Genomic DNA, 18,181 nt, shown 5'->3' with positions numbered 1-18,181 from the left:
CGCAGTACAGGACGCCTGAGACTTATTTCTCACTAGAGACTAGCTTAACGCCGGACAGTACCTTCTGGAATCAGCGGCCTTCGGAAACTTCTATCATCCAGGAAGCTGTGGGGGGAAGTTGGAAGACACGGACGGGAACTTGAGAACCCACAAGCCAGGAGTAGATAGAAGTTCAACATTTATTAAAGCTATAAAATCGACTATTTCTTTATAGTCGTTCCCAACCAGGAGCTCATTTACTTAGAGCATTATTTTCTCCCTCCTTCCCACCCCGGCTCCGAGAAGATGGTAGAGCCCACTTCCTTTTTTCAAAACTACCGGAGATCTCGCGATGGAGGGAGGAGGTGAGTGCGGCCGGGCGCGGGCGCGGCGTGGGCCTCCTGGGCCTGGTGGTCAGTCAGCCGGGATGTCAGCGATGCCGCAGGTCCGTGTCGGCGCGGCGGGACGGGGAGCCGCGGGGCCGCTGCTCGGGCTCGAGGTCTGGGGTTCCGTGCTCAGTGCTTGTGCCTGCGGCGCGTGCCTGTGCTGGTCCTGGTATCTGGCCACCAGGAACTGTTCTCAGCGCTTCAGGGCGAATAACTCACTTAATCGGGAACGATCTTCTGAGATGTGGGCACTGGAGTCACACTGTCCGGGTGGGGATCACAGCTCTGCCACTTACTAGCTGTGTCTTTGGGGAAGTGACTTGTCTGCAAAAATGGCAATAATAACAGTAGCATCTCTGTTTACGGCGGCTTTACGGATTCAGGGAGAACAGTGCCCGGTCCCTAGCAAGCTCTGTTTGTTTGTATTATGTGTTTGTTAAAGAGATTTGTTTGTATTTGTGTTTGTTAAGGAGATCACCGTTTTGCACGAATACTTCAGTAACTTGCCCAGAGTTACCCAGCTAGTAAGAAGCAAAATGGCCTGGCCTTGCTCTAAGAGTCCCACTCTGAAGCCCTGCGTTGTGCTGCCTCTGAAAGATCTTTTCCTGGCAACCCTATCTAAGTAATGCCAGGTCCTCTGAATCCCCTCTGCTGCTTTTTCTTCGGAGTGCTGATCACGACGTAATACTTTCTAGGCTTAGACTTATTTGTTATGGGTTTCCGGTCTCCCTGCACTCCAGCTTTGTAGAATTGGGACTAACCCTGCTGTATTATTCCTAGCCTTTATCGGCTGCTCAGATGTTGAAATGAATGCGTGGGTTATAACATTTAAGCGTGGCCTGAAAGTTAAGAACTGGCTTCGTCACCGGATGGTTGGTGGTGATCATTTAACCTCTCCTGATGCTTGGCCCACTTCAGTGATGCTCCGAGGACATTTTGGCTTTTGGTCTCAATTCACTTTGGCTTGGCCAAGTCAGTGTTTCCTGTGATGAATCCTGCAATCCATTTGGCTCATTAGATTGTCCTGAAGTATAGGAAATGTCTAATGATGTCCCCTATGCAGTTTATTTCCTGTCAAAACATGGAAAAAAAGTTTTTTTCTAATGTCAGTACATTCTGTATTTCAAAAAGACACAATGACGTTAGACCAGTACAAGAAAGGCTTCTTAAGGGACAAAATAATATACGTTAAAGGGACATAAAATATATGCTGTAGTTTTTCAGCTAGTATGTATGTGCAAGTACACAGTGAACAGCCCTAAAATATTGTGACGTTCAAATATAAACCCCACTTTAAACAAACGGCAGGTCCCAATCCCTAAAAGGCCTGTCCTTTCTTCCTGGCCTTTTTCCTTTGGCTTGAACTTGGATAAGAACCCTGTACCTTTTTGTGCCTCTGTCACTGCCTCTAGCATTGGCTGACCCAAATCTGTCACTGAAAATTAAGATTTTCAACCATTATCAGAAGTCAGTAACTAGGCAAGCCTGGAGACAACAGAAGTTCACTTTTTTGGGTCATTTACTTTCAACAACTGGCTCCCTCCAAGTGCTCGAAAGTAGCCAGTGGTCCCCAGAGCTCTCATATAAAGGAATGCTGCCATGTTCAAAAGAGCACATGTGACAGAAATCTTGTGTCATTTATATGACAGTAAGCAGACTGAATCTAACATGTTCCATCCAGAGGATTAGGCATTTGTAGAAGCAGTCTTGATTTCAGTTTTGAATCTTTAAGGATTGCTTTTCACTGATAAAAATCAATACATTTTTTACTGAACGGACATAGCAATATTTTGGATATATATATTGGATTTACATAGCAGCTTCTTCAAAAGCTCATGCAAATTTTTGTGACGTTGAAAGACTTTTGCAGGTCTAAAAACTTGACACAGAAGATCGAGTGATTTCATCAAGGGATACACTGCTGCCAGTGTTGACTTTCTTAAAAACACAAATACTGTAGTGCTTTTGCTCAAAAAGTTTCATCCCAGTGCATAAGAATAAAGTACGTGTTTAACCTGGCGTTCAAGGGCTCCCCTCTCCTTCCTGTTTTATCTCCCACCCTGTGCTCACCAAACTGCTCTCCCGCCTTCCATGCCTCGGTTCCAAGGCGTCCGTCCTTCTTTTGAGAATGTCCCTTTTCTAATGCAGGCATCCTCTGCTTTTTGAAAATGAACTTCACACCACTTTGCTTTTGTGAAAAACCTACATTAGCCCCAGTTTTCCCAAACCGAAAGGAGTGCAGAGAAGGTTTTTGCTTTCATGACAAAAGGGGAAAAGGGAACGCAGCGTGCTGAGTTGGTTTTGCAGGGAGCCGCCCCGGAGGCGGTGTGCGCCCCGCCAGGCTCCTACCCCAGGAACCACGCTCAGCGTCCAGCCGCCGCAGCCCTGAACTGTGTCTGGGGGCATCCGTGCTTCACTAGATTTATTTTGCTTTAAGCCGTTTGGCTTACGAAAGATTTCATGGAAACGCTCTGCTTTTGGACAGCGGGGGAAACCTGTACCCTCACGCCCCGCTCAGATTCTGTTTCTGCCGACACCTCCCCGGTTCCATCACTGGGATCAGCCTTTCCTCCACCTCCTCTCGTATTCCCATGGCGTTTGGTACACGTTAGAGCATCTCTCACAACCTGCCTTGTAACTGTCTCCACTGGGCCCCCACCACTCACTCAGGCTAATGGGGGCCCTGAAGACCAGGAGGTCTTCATCGTCTCTTTTGCTGATTAAGTTGAAGGGCCCGTGTGTACACAGGTGAAACAGAGTTTGGGTCATCTGACTCGTGTTGGTCTAATCAACTCCCTACTGGCTTACGCTGACTAGAGAAACAGTCCATCAACAGACAAATGGATAAACAAAATGTGGGCTATCCATACAGTGGAATATTACATATTTGGCCATAGAAGGAATAAAGTGCAGATACATGGTACAGCATGGATGAATCTTGAGAACTTTATGCTAAGTGAAAAGTCACAAAAACCACATACTGTATGATTTCATTCATGAAAGTCTGCTTTCTTTAGAGACAGAAGGCAGATTTGTGACTGCTTAAGGCCAGAGGGTGAGGGGGAGGATGGGGGGTGATGGCTAAAGCATAAGGGGTTCCTTCCGGAAGTAATGAAAAAGTTCTGAATTTAACTATGGTGATGGTTGCACATATCTGAATCTACTAAGAACCTTTGAATTGTACACATCAAATGGGCAAATTGTATGATATATGAATTACATCTCAATAAAGCTGTCAAAAATTATTGAGCCCCCCCCCCCCGCCCCCCATGATAGTATTGAGAATAATAATAATAGTGGCCAGTAGTCATCACTTTCTCTCTCGGGCTGCGCTAAGGGCTTTATATGCATTGTTGATTTAACTGACCCAATAACTCTGTAAGGCTAGTATTATCTTAGAATCTTACAGGCAAGGAAACAGCCTTAGCAACAGCTTAACTAGTGCCACACAACCTGTTCAGTTCTGAGGCTCCAGAGTTGTGTGGCTGGAATCTTCCTAACCACTGTCCTCTACAAGTGCAATGCCTGCAGGAGGATTTTACACAAGGCATGACAGATGTGCCTTGACTTTAAAAAAAAAAAAAATCAAATGCACTTCTATTAGCATGTAAGTTCATACAATGCTGAAAAGTATAAATGAGAATGTATTTAAAACTCTTGCTTTCTATCAAACACAATCACTTTCCTAAACTTTACTTTTACTTTACCTCCATCGCCTGCATCAGCAATAGACTTTTGTTGTTGTGTCTGAACTGGTTTTCCTCCCCGACACTAGTTGTAAAACTCACTTTAGGGGACCTCGGGCATCAACAACAAAGCTGCACCGAGCGGGAGATGCTGAGGTGGGTCAGCGCCCCCCCCAGGCGGTGACTCACAGCCGTGGGCCAGCTTCTGGCGTGTCCTGTGTTCACATTTGGACCTCACCACAGTTGTGACAGATTAGCACATCTCATGGGTATGGTAGGCGGAAATAGGTCTGTGTTTGAATCCCCGGACCCTGTGAGGACGCTACCTGGGGAGCGAGTTGGCAGATGTGGGTAAGTTAAGGACCTTGACATGGGGGCATTATCCTGGCTTGTCTGGGTGGGCCAGTGTGCTCACAAGGAGAGGTTCCTTTCCTATAAAGGAAAGGGGGGCAGAGCTGTCAGAGGAGGTGTCGCGATGGAAGCAGAGGTTGAGCGATGTGGGACCAGTGGCCGAGGAATGCGGGTGGCCATCCTACCCTAGAGCTTCCAGAAGGAACACAGCACAGCCAGCCTATTTCAGACATCTGACCTCCAGAACTGTACGTTAATAAATGCGTGTTGTTTTAACCCACCAACTTTGTGGTAATTTCTTAACAGCAGCAGCAGGAGACTAACCCAGTGGGCCTTTTGTACGGCTTACTGACGCCAAAACTATGAACACTAATGTCTTCGAATGATAAGACTCTGTTGTCGCCCCTCCTCTCACTCTCCTTTCTCCTACAGATTCCTGTGGTTTTGGTCTTAGCGCCCCAGTGAGATCGAGAGCTGGTTCAGGGCAGCAATGGTCGTGTTCCCTGTGGGGTTCAAGTGCTGGGCGCTGTTCTGAGTGCTCTTCCTGTGTCCCCTTGTTTCATCCTCACAAGGATCCCATGATCCTCACCTTACAGAGGAGGAGACTGGGGTTCGGAGAGGTGAGGGGTCACAGCTCTCAGTGAGGGGCGGAGCCAGGGTCCTGACCTTGGCAGCCTCTGCCGCCGTGCCCTTTGCTCTGTGCTCTGCTCATCATTAATCCATTTAGAAATTAATTTCAAGTCAGTTTCAACTTAAAAAACTTGAGCTCCTATTAGGAATACCTTTTAAGGGATAAAACTCAACAGGAGGTTATGTAAGTTACCATTTGTTTCCTCTGTAATCGGTGACTAGAGTTTGCTTTATTCTGTACTTGTGATAGCATTGAAATGCTTATTTTATTTTTTGTTCTTTGTGGATCTGCTTTAAAAATCTCCTTATTACCATATTCAGTAAAACCTGAATTTTGTCTCCTCTGTTACTTCAGAATTTGTACAACTGGATTATTGATGCCTGACCAATTTTGATGTAGAATACTTTCATCCTATTTGAAATAGGGTAATAATCAGACATTTTCATGCTTATTTCTTTATGGGGCTTTGTTCTGAACCATAAAAATATGGAGTACATAGTTAATATTTGAATTAATGGATACTGATTCATAAAATACCAAATAGATTGGAACACATTGTTTTCTAAGGTTGATGCCTAGAAAAAAAATCAATATGTTGGAAAGAAAAGGTTTTAGTCTTCCATGAGTATTGAATAATTTTCTGTAAAACACTTTAGTTGCTGGACTCTAGAACTCATTGTGGACTTCTACATTTGTAATTTAAATTGCATTGAGCAAAATTATCCTTTAAAAAGCATGAGTTTATTTGTCAATAATAACTGTAAAAAAAAAACACTACCTTGGATTTCCGATTTGGTGCTACATATATCTTTTCTGCTTGCTCTCAATCCAGGGACACCCCCAGAAACACTTAAAGAAGAAAGGCAGTCAGGATGTGTTCCATCTACAAGTCTTGAGGGCAACAGTTTGAAGAAAAGCAATTGGGGGTTCTTATTTACTGGCATTGTTGGGGGGACGCTGGTGGCCGTGTACGCTGTGGCCACACCGTTTATAACACCAGCCCTCCGAAGAATCTGTTTGCCTTTTGTACCTGCAACTGCAAAGCAGATTGAAAATGTTGTGAAAATGTTGCGATGCAGGAGAGGACCCCTGGTAGACATCGGTAGTGGCGACGGGCGTATCGTGAGTTATGGGAAGATGTTTTAAGATTTATTTTTTTTAGGTTTTAAGGTTTAAAATTTCTGTTTCACAGTTCTTGCGAGGCTTATGCAAAGACTTGCTAAATTGACAGCTTAATAAAGTAGTCATTTAATTTTGTGTTTGTTTGGCTGAACTTCTAAGCCCTCCAGCGGGATTTTGGAATTTATTTTTCTCAGATTTAATTTTTCTTAAAGGTGAAAGTACACTGTAGATCTGCCAGGTAAAAAGGAACAATTAATTTGTAATTATGAAATTGTCCGTTAAAAAACTTAGGCAGTAGAGGTAGCATAACCAGAAGAAACATGTTAAGTCATGTAGTTTGTTTTACATTTTTTGCATCACAAATGCTTCTACATTCACCTGTATTTATACAAGTATCATAATTCCTGTGTGGTAATATTGAGTTAAATAGGGAAGAGCCAATGTGTTGAGCCCCACTTCTCCAAAAATCAGACTTTCAGTGACTTCAGCTCACTGTGACCCCAGCTGGGAACCTATAAATAAAGACTCAAAGCCACTGGCTGGCCAGCGGTGTCCCTCGCTGGGCAAGGTGGCGCCATCTTTAGGCCCCCACCCAGATGATGAGCAGAAAGTGAGGATAGCAGAAGTATAGGCTCGTGTTCTGGAAACATTTAGTGTGGAAACCAGCAGGGTACAGCACCGTTCACTGCCCCTGCAGACGTGGACCCTGCAGTTCCATGGTAGTGACCTGGAATAATCAGCAAGAGTGACTTGTTTTGAAGAAATCAGGAGATGTATATATTCACTAGGAGGACATTTAAAAATCCAGATATGAACGCTTTACATCTCTGGATGGTCTCTTTCTGGTTTCTAAGAAAATGGCAGAGGGGCGACACTGTAGTTACTTGGGAAATTGCCGTAGATGGGACAGTTCCTTCAGGGCCGCTCCCTTGAACAGTGGTGGCAAAACAGGGTGAGCAGAGACCCCAGCCCAGCCCACCGTCCCTCTCACCTTTGGAGGCCGGGGGCATTTGGCACTTGACTTTATTCTGACTCGTTCCATTTTGCCTTTACCTGTTGTCGATTTTGAGCGAACCATCTTTAAATACCAAGGAAATGTGTAATTAATGGCAGGTTCCTCACTGACCGGTTGTTCTCGTTGCGTGTTACAGCCAGTTCACAAGGCGGGCTCTGGGCTCGCTCAGTTCGCCTGCTGCTGTCCGTCAGTGATGGAGGAGAAGGCAGGTTTTCACAAACTTTTTGTCAGCCCTTCCTGGGGTGGGCCAGTCCAGAATGAATTAGGCAGCTGTCCAAAGCAAGCCTGTCTGTTCTGATGCTCAAGGTGAAATCTTTGACAGAAAAATAAGAAAACTGAGTTTAAATGGACGGGCATTACGTTGTCCACAAAGCTATTGTAACTTCAGAGCTCCACCTTTAAATGGTGTCTTGAACAAACACCTTTTGATTGGATGTTTTATGATTATAGACAATAAATAGGAAGTTTTCATATGATTTGACCATGTGAGTTGATGTTTTTCTTATTTTGAATATGGCCTCTCTCCACAGGTAATAGCAGCTGCAAAGGAAGGATTCACAGCTGTGGGTTATGAATTAAACCCCTGGCTCGTCTGGTACTCCAGATACTGCGCTCGGCGGGAAGGGGTGCAAGCATCGGCCAAGTTTTACATCTCAGACTTGTGGAAGGTAAGTAAGGCAGAGGATGGTGCTAGGAAACTCCACCCCCAAACTTTATAGTTCATGATTAGTATGACTGAAAACTGAAGATGTATTAAAAGAAGAAGAAATATAAGTGTATATTTCAGCATAATGAAATGTGAACAGCTTTTAAATTGATACATTTTACAAATCACCCCTACTTTGGAGTAGAAACTTCGGGTTTATAACTTATAGGTCATGTGAATACTAACATTTTATTTACTCAATTAAGAAAGTTCTCATTTCTATTTATTATGCAGTGATAAGATTTTGATCTCTTTTGGAAGTCTTATACATCGTAATATAGGCATTAACTTGTTAATGTCATTCTTGGTAAATAGGGGTGTGTGTGTGTGTTTGTGTATGTGTGTGAGTGTGTTTATGTGTGTGTATATGCGTATGTATGTGTGTGTGAATGTGTGTATGTGTGTTTATGTGTGTGTATGTGTTTATGTATGTGAGTGTGAGTGTGTGTGAATGTGTATGTGTGTGTGTTTGTGTGTTAGTGTGTATATGTGTGTTTGTATATGTGTGTGTTTGTGTGTATATGTGTGTATGTGTGTGAGACTGTGTGAGTGTATGTGTGAGTGTGTGTGTGTGTGTGAGTGTGTGTATATGTGTGTATGTGTGTGAGACTGTGTGTGTGAGTGTATGTGTGAGTGTGTGTGTGTGTGTGTGAGTGTGTGTATGTGTGTGAGTGTGTGTGTATGTGTATACATACCTAGAGAGAGACAGAGATGGTGCAGGAGAAAAGAAGGGATCCACCAACCATGCTGTCATGGTTCCTTCATGTCTTCATAAAGCACAAGATATTTCCAAGTTTACTTGTTCTCTAAAAAGTGCCCTGTAAGTTTGCTTTAGGAATGCTCCATAAAATGCTTTTTCTTAAATAAGAATTTCCTGTTGTAATATTGTCATCAGTAGCTTATAAAAATTCACTCGAGTTTTGCTTGCATTCTTTTTATTCTGTATATACGTAAATGATCTCTCCATAGAGTAAATAAAACTTTTATTGGGCACTAAGAATTTTGACTGGCGAAGCACTTTTCCCCCCAGTTTTCCAGCTAAAGACCATTTCATTGCATTTTTTACTTAGTATTTTAGAGAAGAGGAGGGGGACTAGAATTCTAAGGGTGGCGCAACAGGAAACACAGGCGGTTCTGAAACCCCTTGAGCTCTTGCTAAGCTCGTTTGGTAGAGAGTGGAGTAGAAAGTGGGCCAGGGGTGCGGACGGCCCGGGCTACCTGGATGAGCACCTGTGGTCACTGGATGAGTCACTGCCTTCCTGACAGTTGAACCCGGGCGGCCCTGCATGGAGTGGCTCTGAAGGTGAGATGAGATAACTTACGGGAAACTTTTGGAAAACTGTAACAGATGAACTAACACGGGTGAAAGTGTGAACGTGGGAAATCTTAAAAAGGACCGCTCTTTGCGAAAAACCCACTGTTGGGTGAAATGGGAAATTGCTACTCATTTTGAAATAAAACTTAAGCTAACGTTTGGCTTTCAAAAATTAATCTGTGTATTGTTTTCTCCCTCCCCTTTAGGTCACTTTTTCGCAGTACTCAAATGTTGTTATCTTTGGTGTGCCCCAGATGGTGAGTACGCACTCTCCTGCCCCCTGCGTGTTTGGTTCTAGGTTATGAGGGGGCTTCCAGCCCGAACAGACCACCTCTCTCTGGCCTGCTCCCCCATGTGCAAAATGACAGCCTCCCGAGATTCTGAGGGAACATCAGATTTTAGATCATTGGTTTAACAAAGTACTTCAGGGCCCTAGAAGATTAATCATAAAAGATCCAGTCTTGTAGTTTAAAACTTTTGCTTCAGATAAAGGTCTCAGTGATCTACCTAAGCCCTAAAAATTCCAGTCTGAAAACTGCTTTATGAGCTCCTGGTGTCTAATATGGGTGGACATTTTCACGTTCACTCACTTATATTCTGCTGAAATCACTTGGGAAAGTTAAGGGAATGTTCCCTTTGAGTTGATCATTCCTTGGATTTTGCAGTGAGATGATTTTCAGGGTGGATGAGCATTGACTAGTTTCAGTTGACCTCAGTTGACTGATTTGTATTAAACTCTGACTCTGTACTTTCACAAGTGAAAATGCTGCAGCATCAGACTGAAAATGATCCTGAATTTAGCCTTTGGAAAGGTGACCAGAATGGGATGCTTTCATTGCAATTGTTGGTTTACAGACCATAGAAAGAAATCCCCCTTCACTTTTCAAAATATATAATTGTAGCCATAATAATCTTGGTAAAATTGGATGCTTGCTGAAATGCCACTGTATGACTGATATGGTTTTTAATTTAAAAAAAAAAGAAATTTACTTTTTTCGTTGTTATGCCTTCTTATTCGTATCCTAATTTTTGTTTAAGATGTCTCAATGCTGGAGAAGTTTTGTCTTACTATTAGGACTTTCAGTGCAATGCCATTTTCTTTAAAAAGTCTATTTAGAAGTGCTTTTGTTAGATATCCTTGAAAGTGGCAGGAGTATATATGTTCGTAATTCTTAGCAAGCCTAAAATTAAGATGAAACCTTCGCATCTACACTTCTGTTATAGAAATGAAAAGAGGTAGAAAGGCATGATCCCTGGTTATTAAAAAAAAGAAAAAAAACTATTTAGGATCATAGAACTGCTATGGAATTTGATGGTTATTTCCTACTTATTGTGAAGTTTGGGCATTCTTTTAGAATAATTAGCATTTTGGGGCAAATAACTTTAATTTGAAATCTGTACTTTCTAAAAACAGAAAGTTGGTATTTATTCCTCGCTATCTCGAGAGGCCCCGTGGCGGCCGCAGCAGCTGTGTCCCACTAGGGGGCAGCAGTGGCCTTTGCTGGCCTCCAGCTCCTTGCGCTTTTCACCACGTTTGCAGTCAGTTTTGGGAACTGTTCACTCAAGGGAAATAAGAGTCTGTTATTTTGATGAATACTGTTAGGATTATCGTCCATTCTTCTGTACACGGAGAAATCTTAAATAAGGAACTTGCAGCATTTCACTGTTCCCAGAAAAAGGGAGCAGGTGAAATACACGAAGCACCCACGTTCCCTGGGATAAGAGGGATTCAGCCAACTTGGAGTCTTCCATGCAGGGGGATCGATCGGGGTGCAGGGCCCAGGTGGCTTCTGTGGGTCTGGGCGCCCCGGTTTCCGGGTGGAGGGCCCTGCTTTCCCCCTTGTCCAGCTTTGCCTACGTGGAGGCAGTGAGGGGAGGGGAGTGCTCCTGGGGGACTCAGGGGGCCGGTCGGCCCTCGGCGGGTCGTGTGAGCGCTGGAAAGTTCTTCAGCCCATCTGGGCCCCATCATGCCATCTTCTGTCAATAGAATGCATTTCCCTGGCCAGTTTCCTGGCAGTGGCTCGGTGGCTGGACAAAGCCAGCATGGCAGGAAAGGTTTCCACTGGCGACTGAAGCACACGTAGGCCGTGAGAAGCCTGGGGACGCTTTGGGAGCTTCAGAGGGAGGGGCCCTGGTGTTACTCCTCCTCACTGTGCTCCTGGTGCCGGGCTGGTGCTTCCTAGCAGCGCTGTGCAGGGGTAGCTCAGATGGGAGCGGCCCTGACCTTGCATCCGGGGTGTGTGTCCGGCGTAACAGGAGTGAGGGTGCCGGTGGACCTGGCAGGCCACTGCTAGGATGGTAAACAGCCGCACTTAACACAAGCTCATGCCCTGAGAGTGTCTTTTCGGAACGTGGGGCAGATCGGTTGTGTCCTTGTTGAAAACCCTTCTGTGACTTCTTGCTGCTTGAAAGCAGTGAGGGTTCGGCCCGGCCCACCACGTGGCCCGAGTGGCCCTGCTTCCGCCAGCCCTCCGCACACCAGCTCCATCCTTCTCTTGGCCCTTAAACCGCACTGTGTGGGGCTGTGTCCTTCGCTCTGACTTCAGTGCCCCCAGCTCTGGGCCTGGCTAGGGAGCGTCTGCTCAGCGCTCGCAGGTCGGATGTCTTTTCCTTCGAGGAGCCGTCGCTGATCGCCCTGTGAGACAAGCCCCAACGCCCCCGACTTCCAGAGCCCTTTGCTCTCTCTGAGGACACGTGGCCGCACGTTTCCGTGCGCGATGGCTTTGGTGCTGTCGGCCATGGGCGCCGCGCACTGAGCTCAGGAGCAGGGCGGGCCTGTCGTCCTCGCTGCCAGACCTCCAGCTCAGCAGCACCCGGCCCCGTGATGGCCCCGGAAACGTGTGTCAAACGAGTGGATGAATATCGTGTGAACATACCCATTAAGTACACTTTTCCAGTGGGCTGTTAAGTTTCGTAACTTCAAAGAATGACTCCTTTATTTTAGTTACGAATCCTGTTATGACTTGATGAATGAAAATACTGTCATCATGTTCTGATCAAGAAACATGATTCACAACCGAATCATTTATCATTCATTCATTCATTCATTCAACAAGTGTTTATTCAGGGCCCACTAAGCACCAGACCCTGTTCTGCTCACTTGGAACACTTTAGTGGATGAAAAAGAAAAACATCCCCGCCCCAAGGTGTTTATATGCTAGTGGGGAGAGCAGATATTCAGTGAGATGTCTGTGCACTGACGGAATATGTCGTGCGATAAAAGGGGGTCAGTGCCGTGGGGCTAACTGAAGCGAGAGAGGGACGGGGCAGAGACTGTCCTGAAAAGGGGACCCGTGGAGGCGAGAGGGGAGCCGTGTGGCCGGCTGGTCGGGAAGAGCGGTCCAGGCAGAGGAACAGCCACTGCGAAGGCAAAGGCGCTGAGGGGTGTGTGCCTGCAGGTCCCAGGAGCAGCAGGGAGGTGGGTGCGAGGAAGGGAGGAGGGGAGCGAGGGGAGCGGGGGGAGCGGGGGGGAGGGGGGAGGTGAGGTCCGAGAGGAGATGGGGGCTGGGCGGGAAGGACACAGGCTGCCATGGAGAGCAGACGGGGAGGAGCCGGGGCGCGGGGTCTGAGCTCTGGCAGGCCTCCGGGCCGTCGAAGGAGCAGCTGGGGAGAGGTGGTCCAATTCTGGATGCGTCGTGAGGAGAGAACCGACAGGGTGAGCAGGCAGATCCAGTCGGGGGCCTGAGGGAAGGAGGAGCCCAGGGCGCCCCGAGGTGTGTGGCCTGAGCTGCTGGAGTTTGCTGAGCCGGAAAGGTGCAGGCAGAGTGCGCAGGGGTGGGAGGGGAGGTCAGGAATTCCACGTGGCACGTGCAGTCTGGGACGCGTGTGGGTACATCAGGTGGGCGGCAGTGGACGCCAGGAGTCTGGGGTGCGGGAGGGAGGCCTCGTGGGGCATTAGTGCCAGGAGTTGAAGCCGACGAGTGGCTGAGGTCACCTGGGGAGGGGCCGGAGCCGTGTAAGGCCTGAGCCCTGGCCCCCAGCAAAGGACTCGAGAGGAGGAGGAGGGGGGGGGAGGAGGGGGAGGAGGAAAGCGAGTGTGCGCGTGGGTTACTCCAGAAGCCGAGAGAAGCCCGTTCCAGGGAGGAGTGACCAAGCGGCTCGGAGCTGCGGGTGCACTTGGCTAATGTGTCTTACGCCTTTGAGCTGGTTTCAACTTACGTTTAAAGTTTTGAAGATGTAATTAGAATACGATAAGTTCGTGTCACTTTGAAACGTGTAATTGTATGAATAATTTTGAATTTCATTAGGCGGACAGGGCACATCACGGCTTCTCTTTGTGTATGATATCAAGACCCAGGTTTGTTGCATATTTTTGTGTAATTTAGTCAGTTAATTTCTTATGATTGAAATAGTGCCTTTCATTTGTAGGTTTATCTTGACTTAGCATATGACAGTCATTTTGAAATAAAAGATCTGTAAAAGAGAAAAGAAGAATGGTAATGTGAATAAATTTATAGTTGTCCTTTCTGTGAACAAAATTACCATAAGAAACGTCTGATATTTTGGAAAAACACATATTGTCCTATTCTTTGCTTATTTAATTTTTTCCTTCAAGGAACAAAACTTTTCCTTTTTTTTTATTTTTTAAAAAAGCAAAAGCAGTCTTTTACTAGCTGTTAAAAGAGTGGAAATATTCCATCCTTAATGGAATTTATTCTTTGTTATCTTGGTATTGATTCTGATGAAGAATCAGAATTCTGGCTCACTGCAGCCATAGGTCATGTAGAGGAGTTTTTCCAAACCTTTCTTTAAAGATACATAGGTGAGGAATAAAATCTTCCTACAAGCCCTATTGATTTGTTCATCTTGATTTAATTGATTACTTTTAAAGGGAGTAGGTTTTGCTCAGATCTTGGTTTCTAAATATCATTTCTCACTCAGAGGAACCAGGAATGTTTGAGAAATGGCTGATCCCAGGGCTGAGGAAGGGAAGATAGAAAAGCCTGGAACATTTTGTTGAGCCCGAATAGCAGGAGGTGCTCAGAATGTTTGATGGGGCACATCCACAGGAGAGGGAAGCCAGCTTGAGGGGGCTCCCAGTGGCCAAGCTGGAACAATTTGTGTGCTAGAATAAACAAGGACGATGGTGGGTTGTAATCCATTGAATGAAGTGAGAATCCAGGAGTTCACACTTACAGTGATGGAGAGACAGAGGGGAAAGCTATTCCTCGACGTTCTGACTGTCGATCTGGGAGGAAGGATGGAATTAGCAAATTGCCACTTTCAATCCTTACAGTAAAGCTTGACTCAGGCAGAATCATCAGGAATGCTGCGTGGAGTGGGGGCAGCTGGATGAGTAACAGGACATTTGCCTCTTCTCAAGGCGTCTCCCCGCACTTGCTTACCCATTGTAAAGGAGCAGTAGTAACCACACTGTGCAGACACCAGAAAACTCCTTGACCGAGTGGTACGTCACCCTCAAAGCAGGAGGACCCCGTGGGCTCGGGACCGTGGAGCCCTGCGAAGTTCACAGCCCCGCTCGTGGGGCGTTGCCAAGGACACAAGCGCCAAGTCATCATGAGCGCGTGTCAGAGGGACGCCCGGTAAGTAACGGGCCTGTGTTCTTAAAGGAGGTTATTGTCGTGAGAGACTAAAGGAGGCTGAGGAGCTGTTACAGCTCCATGCAGCGTGGGAGGCCGGCTGTGGGACAATGTGAAGGACATTACTGGGACGTTTGACGAAATTGGGATGCTATTGGAATTATTATTACTGGAATACAATGTTAAATTTCCTGAATTTGATAACTGTGCTGGGGCTCTTTCTTAGAAAACACCGAAGTACCAAGGAGTAAAGGGCCATGTTGTATGCGACCTGTTCTCAAGTGGTTTAGAAAAAATGTTCAGAGAGAGGGGAAGAGAGCAGTAAGACAAACTGTTAAAAATTGGTGAACCTGGGTAAAGGAATACAGGAGTTCTTTGCTCTATTCTTGCAACTTTTCTATAAATTTGAAATTATTCCAAAATAACAAATTAAAGGAATAAAGTAGAAAAGATGTTTTTAGGAGGTGAAGTTGGTAATATAATTTTAGGACCTGAAGATAAAACTGTAAGCAGCTGTTAATTTGCTGACGTAATTACAATGTCAGTACTCTTAGCAAGCAGTAAAACTCCTCCTTCACAGATAGATCAGTAATAAAATTATGCAAAAGTGATAAATAAGAGGATTTTATTTTTTATAAGTTATGTTGACTATCAAGAAATTAATTATCAGTGTATTATGGATACATTTTTAAAAACTATGAAATATTTCATCATATTTCAAGTTGGTAGAATGTGTATATTTTTTCATGGTCTAATTATACCATTTTTTGTTGATTTTAGGTGCTGTTGATTTTAAGATGTACCATTGCTGTTGGGAAAGAAAAAAAAATGTTGCCAATTATAATTCTAAGACAATGTCAATTGTAAGATGTATCCTGATTTCAGACATGTTAAAAACGTGGAAAAAGATACGTAATTCAGACAGGGTAGATTGAAATGTTTAGGTAGGTAAATAATTTAAGGCTGCTTCTCACATTAATTACTGCCACATCATGATTTTAGTCAGGAAAGTGGAACTCTGTGGTACACATCTGCTATAAATGGCAAATTTTATAATTGATACTAGAATATTCTTATAACTGTTGTTCATGTGACTTCTGTATTTTAATGGATTATTTGAAGATGTATTTATGCCCAGGAGTGATCTTTTTACAATCAGTAATTTTGCACAGGTTTTTTTCAGGGATGCAGATACAAAAGGACATTGAGAAATCATTTCCTCCGACTACCCGCTCACTGAAATGGTGGCTGTCGTTCTCCACAGATGCTGCAGTTGGAGAAGAAGCTTGAGCTTGAACTTGAGGACGAGGCTAGAGTCATTGCTTGCCGGTTCCCCTTCCCACACTGGACCCCGGCCCAGGTCACGGGGGAGGGGATAGACACCGTGTGGGCCTACGATGCCAGTTCTTTCAGGAGGAGTAAGAAAAGGCCCTGAAGATCCGTGCATTTCCAGTTGGTCATTCAAATATAAACTTTATCCAGAGAGTTTTCTGAAGTGTTGGGGGTCTTTGATTTTATAGAGACTTAAGACTGTGTCTTCAGCAAAGAGTATATTTTTCCTTGTTATGGAATGAGAAATTATGATTGCTTTCCTTAACTTTTGGAGAAAATAAACAGAAGTTGAGAACAGCAAGTAGATTTCAAGCCCCTTTCATGGTGGGTTCAAAACAAATGTGCTTACTGCTTTTCATGCACTCAGGTGTGTGAAGATATGGATGAGCTGTGGTCATGTTGATGGGTGGGAGAGATGTCAGCAACTCTTCACATTATAAAGAGCATGCTTTAATGCCACAGATGAGAAGAAGCAATTTAAAAAGAGGGAACGCGTTTGTAAATGTTCGCAATTTCCTGTAACTTTATTCACACTTGAGATTTATCTCTTTTTTTTCTGTACTTAGGGCAAAATTAATTTTCTAAAGGATTTAGAGAGGTATTTATATATATATTTTCTAAATTTAAGTTATTTATTTATTTTTGGCTGTGTTGGGTCTTCGTTGCTGCACACAGGCTTTTCTCTATTTGCGGCGAGTGGGGGCTACTCTTCGTTGTGATGCGTGGGCTTCTCATTGCAGTGACTTTTCTTGTTGTGGAGCATGGGCTCTAGGCGCGCGGGCTTCAGTAGTTGCAGCAGGCAGGCTCAGTAGTTGTGACTCACGGGCTCTAGAGCGCAGGCTCAGTAGTTGTGGCGCACGGGCTTAGTTGCCCCGCGGCATGTGGGATCTTCCCGGACCAGGGATCGAACCTGTGTCCCCTGCATTGGCAGGCGGATTCTTAACCACTGTGCCACCAGAGAAGCCTGGTATTTATATTTTATAACACTTATTAGGAATAATTTGTTCCAAAGTTAGTGGATTACTGTATTTTGTTGAATCTAAGCTGTGTATGTGTGTGTAAATGTGTGTCTATAAATACACATTTTAACATGTCTGAAATTGTGATGTACCTTCCAGTTGATGGTGTCTTTTCACTGTAACTGGCATTGCTGTACTTCATGATGTAGTTGTATGTCAGCCACCGTAGATAGAATCTCAGATATGATAAACTGTGGTATTCAGAGAAGACACAAAGTGTAGTGGAGTAGTTGGTGTGGATTTAGTAGTAAAATAAACAATCCTGAGCTTTGGTGTAAGCCAGACCTGGGTTCAGATCCTGCTTCCTCATCAGCAGGGACCTTGGACAAGAGGCTTTCCCTTGGTTTCCTGAGCTTCCCTGTCGTTGGGATGATGATACACTGAATAGGGGGCTGGGGACCGATCTGTAAAACTCGTGGCACAAAGTCCGTGGCCTCTAAGTGGTGTTTATTATCTTAGACACTAAAGAAAAGCTTGTTCACAGAAGTTGCAGATTATTTCTGCTAGTCACTTCTTTATTTTATGAAAGCAGCCATTTATTTAATATTTCTCACTTATGAGAAGAGACTTGACTGATTTAGATAAAGACAAGTTAAGGAAAACCTCTGAATGTGAGTAGACAAGCTTCACATATCTGAAAAATTAATATTGAATGATGGTTGAATAATCCTTGTGTATCACAGAAAATAATTAAACTCCCAGTTATATACCTGAAACCTAAATACCAAACCTTTTTAAGACAGATTTGATATAAAGTGAGATGGTTTGCATCTTTAACTAAACTGATAAAAATATGATCAATTCGATAATCTTCATTTTAGTGAGAAGCAACTGTGGACTCATTGATTCTTCAGCAAATGGTTATCGAGTGTCTTCTGTGTAATAAGCTTTTCCAATTCAATGGGGAATGACATGCAAGTTCCTGAATCTTATGGGATTTGTGTTCTAGAAGAGAGACAAACAGGTGAGTGAATGTTACTGTGTGTGAATTCTCTGGAAGAGGTAAACAGTGGGTGGTGTAGAGAGAAACTGTGTGTCTGGGGTGCGGGGCTGGGATGTTGGGGACATTTGTCAGGTTTTTAGCTGTTACCATCCATCC

At 44.6% G+C, this 18,181-nt stretch overlaps 1 protein-coding gene across 6 annotated transcripts; it reads left to right on the top strand.

Moving 5' to 3' along the window:
- The first annotated feature begins 58 nt into the window (after nt 1-58).
- On the top strand, nt 59-16,350 carry ATPSCKMT (ATP synthase c subunit lysine N-methyltransferase). Of its 6 annotated transcripts, none has more exons than XR_009502209.1 (7): nt 60-344; nt 5,866-6,155; nt 7,701-7,838; nt 9,398-9,448; nt 14,515-14,734; nt 15,512-15,675; nt 15,996-16,160. XR_009502209.1 is itself a non-coding variant. In XM_059916100.1 (5 exons), the coding sequence occupies exons 1-5, from the start codon at nt 332-334 to the stop codon at nt 15,969-15,971; spliced, it is 549 nt and encodes a 182-aa protein (XP_059772083.1). In that variant the 5' UTR covers nt 59-331; the 3' UTR covers nt 15,972-16,160. The 6 variants fall into 6 exon arrangements, 2 of the variants coding, with proteins under 2 accessions (XP_059772083.1, XP_059772082.1); XR_009502210.1 differs by having other exon boundaries at nt 15,915-16,160; XR_009502211.1 differs by lacking the exon at nt 15,996-16,160 and adding an exon at nt 15,904-15,984.
- The last annotated feature ends 1,831 nt before the right edge of the window (nt 16,351-18,181 follow it).

This window comes from Balaenoptera ricei, chromosome 3 (genome assembly GCF_028023285.1).
Source record: "Balaenoptera ricei isolate mBalRic1 chromosome 3, mBalRic1.hap2, whole genome shotgun sequence".
Taxonomy (NCBI): Eukaryota; Metazoa; Chordata; class Mammalia; order Artiodactyla; family Balaenopteridae; genus Balaenoptera; species Balaenoptera ricei.
The sequence above is the reverse complement of the archived record's forward strand: the minus strand, read 5'-3'. Positions and strand labels throughout refer to the sequence as shown.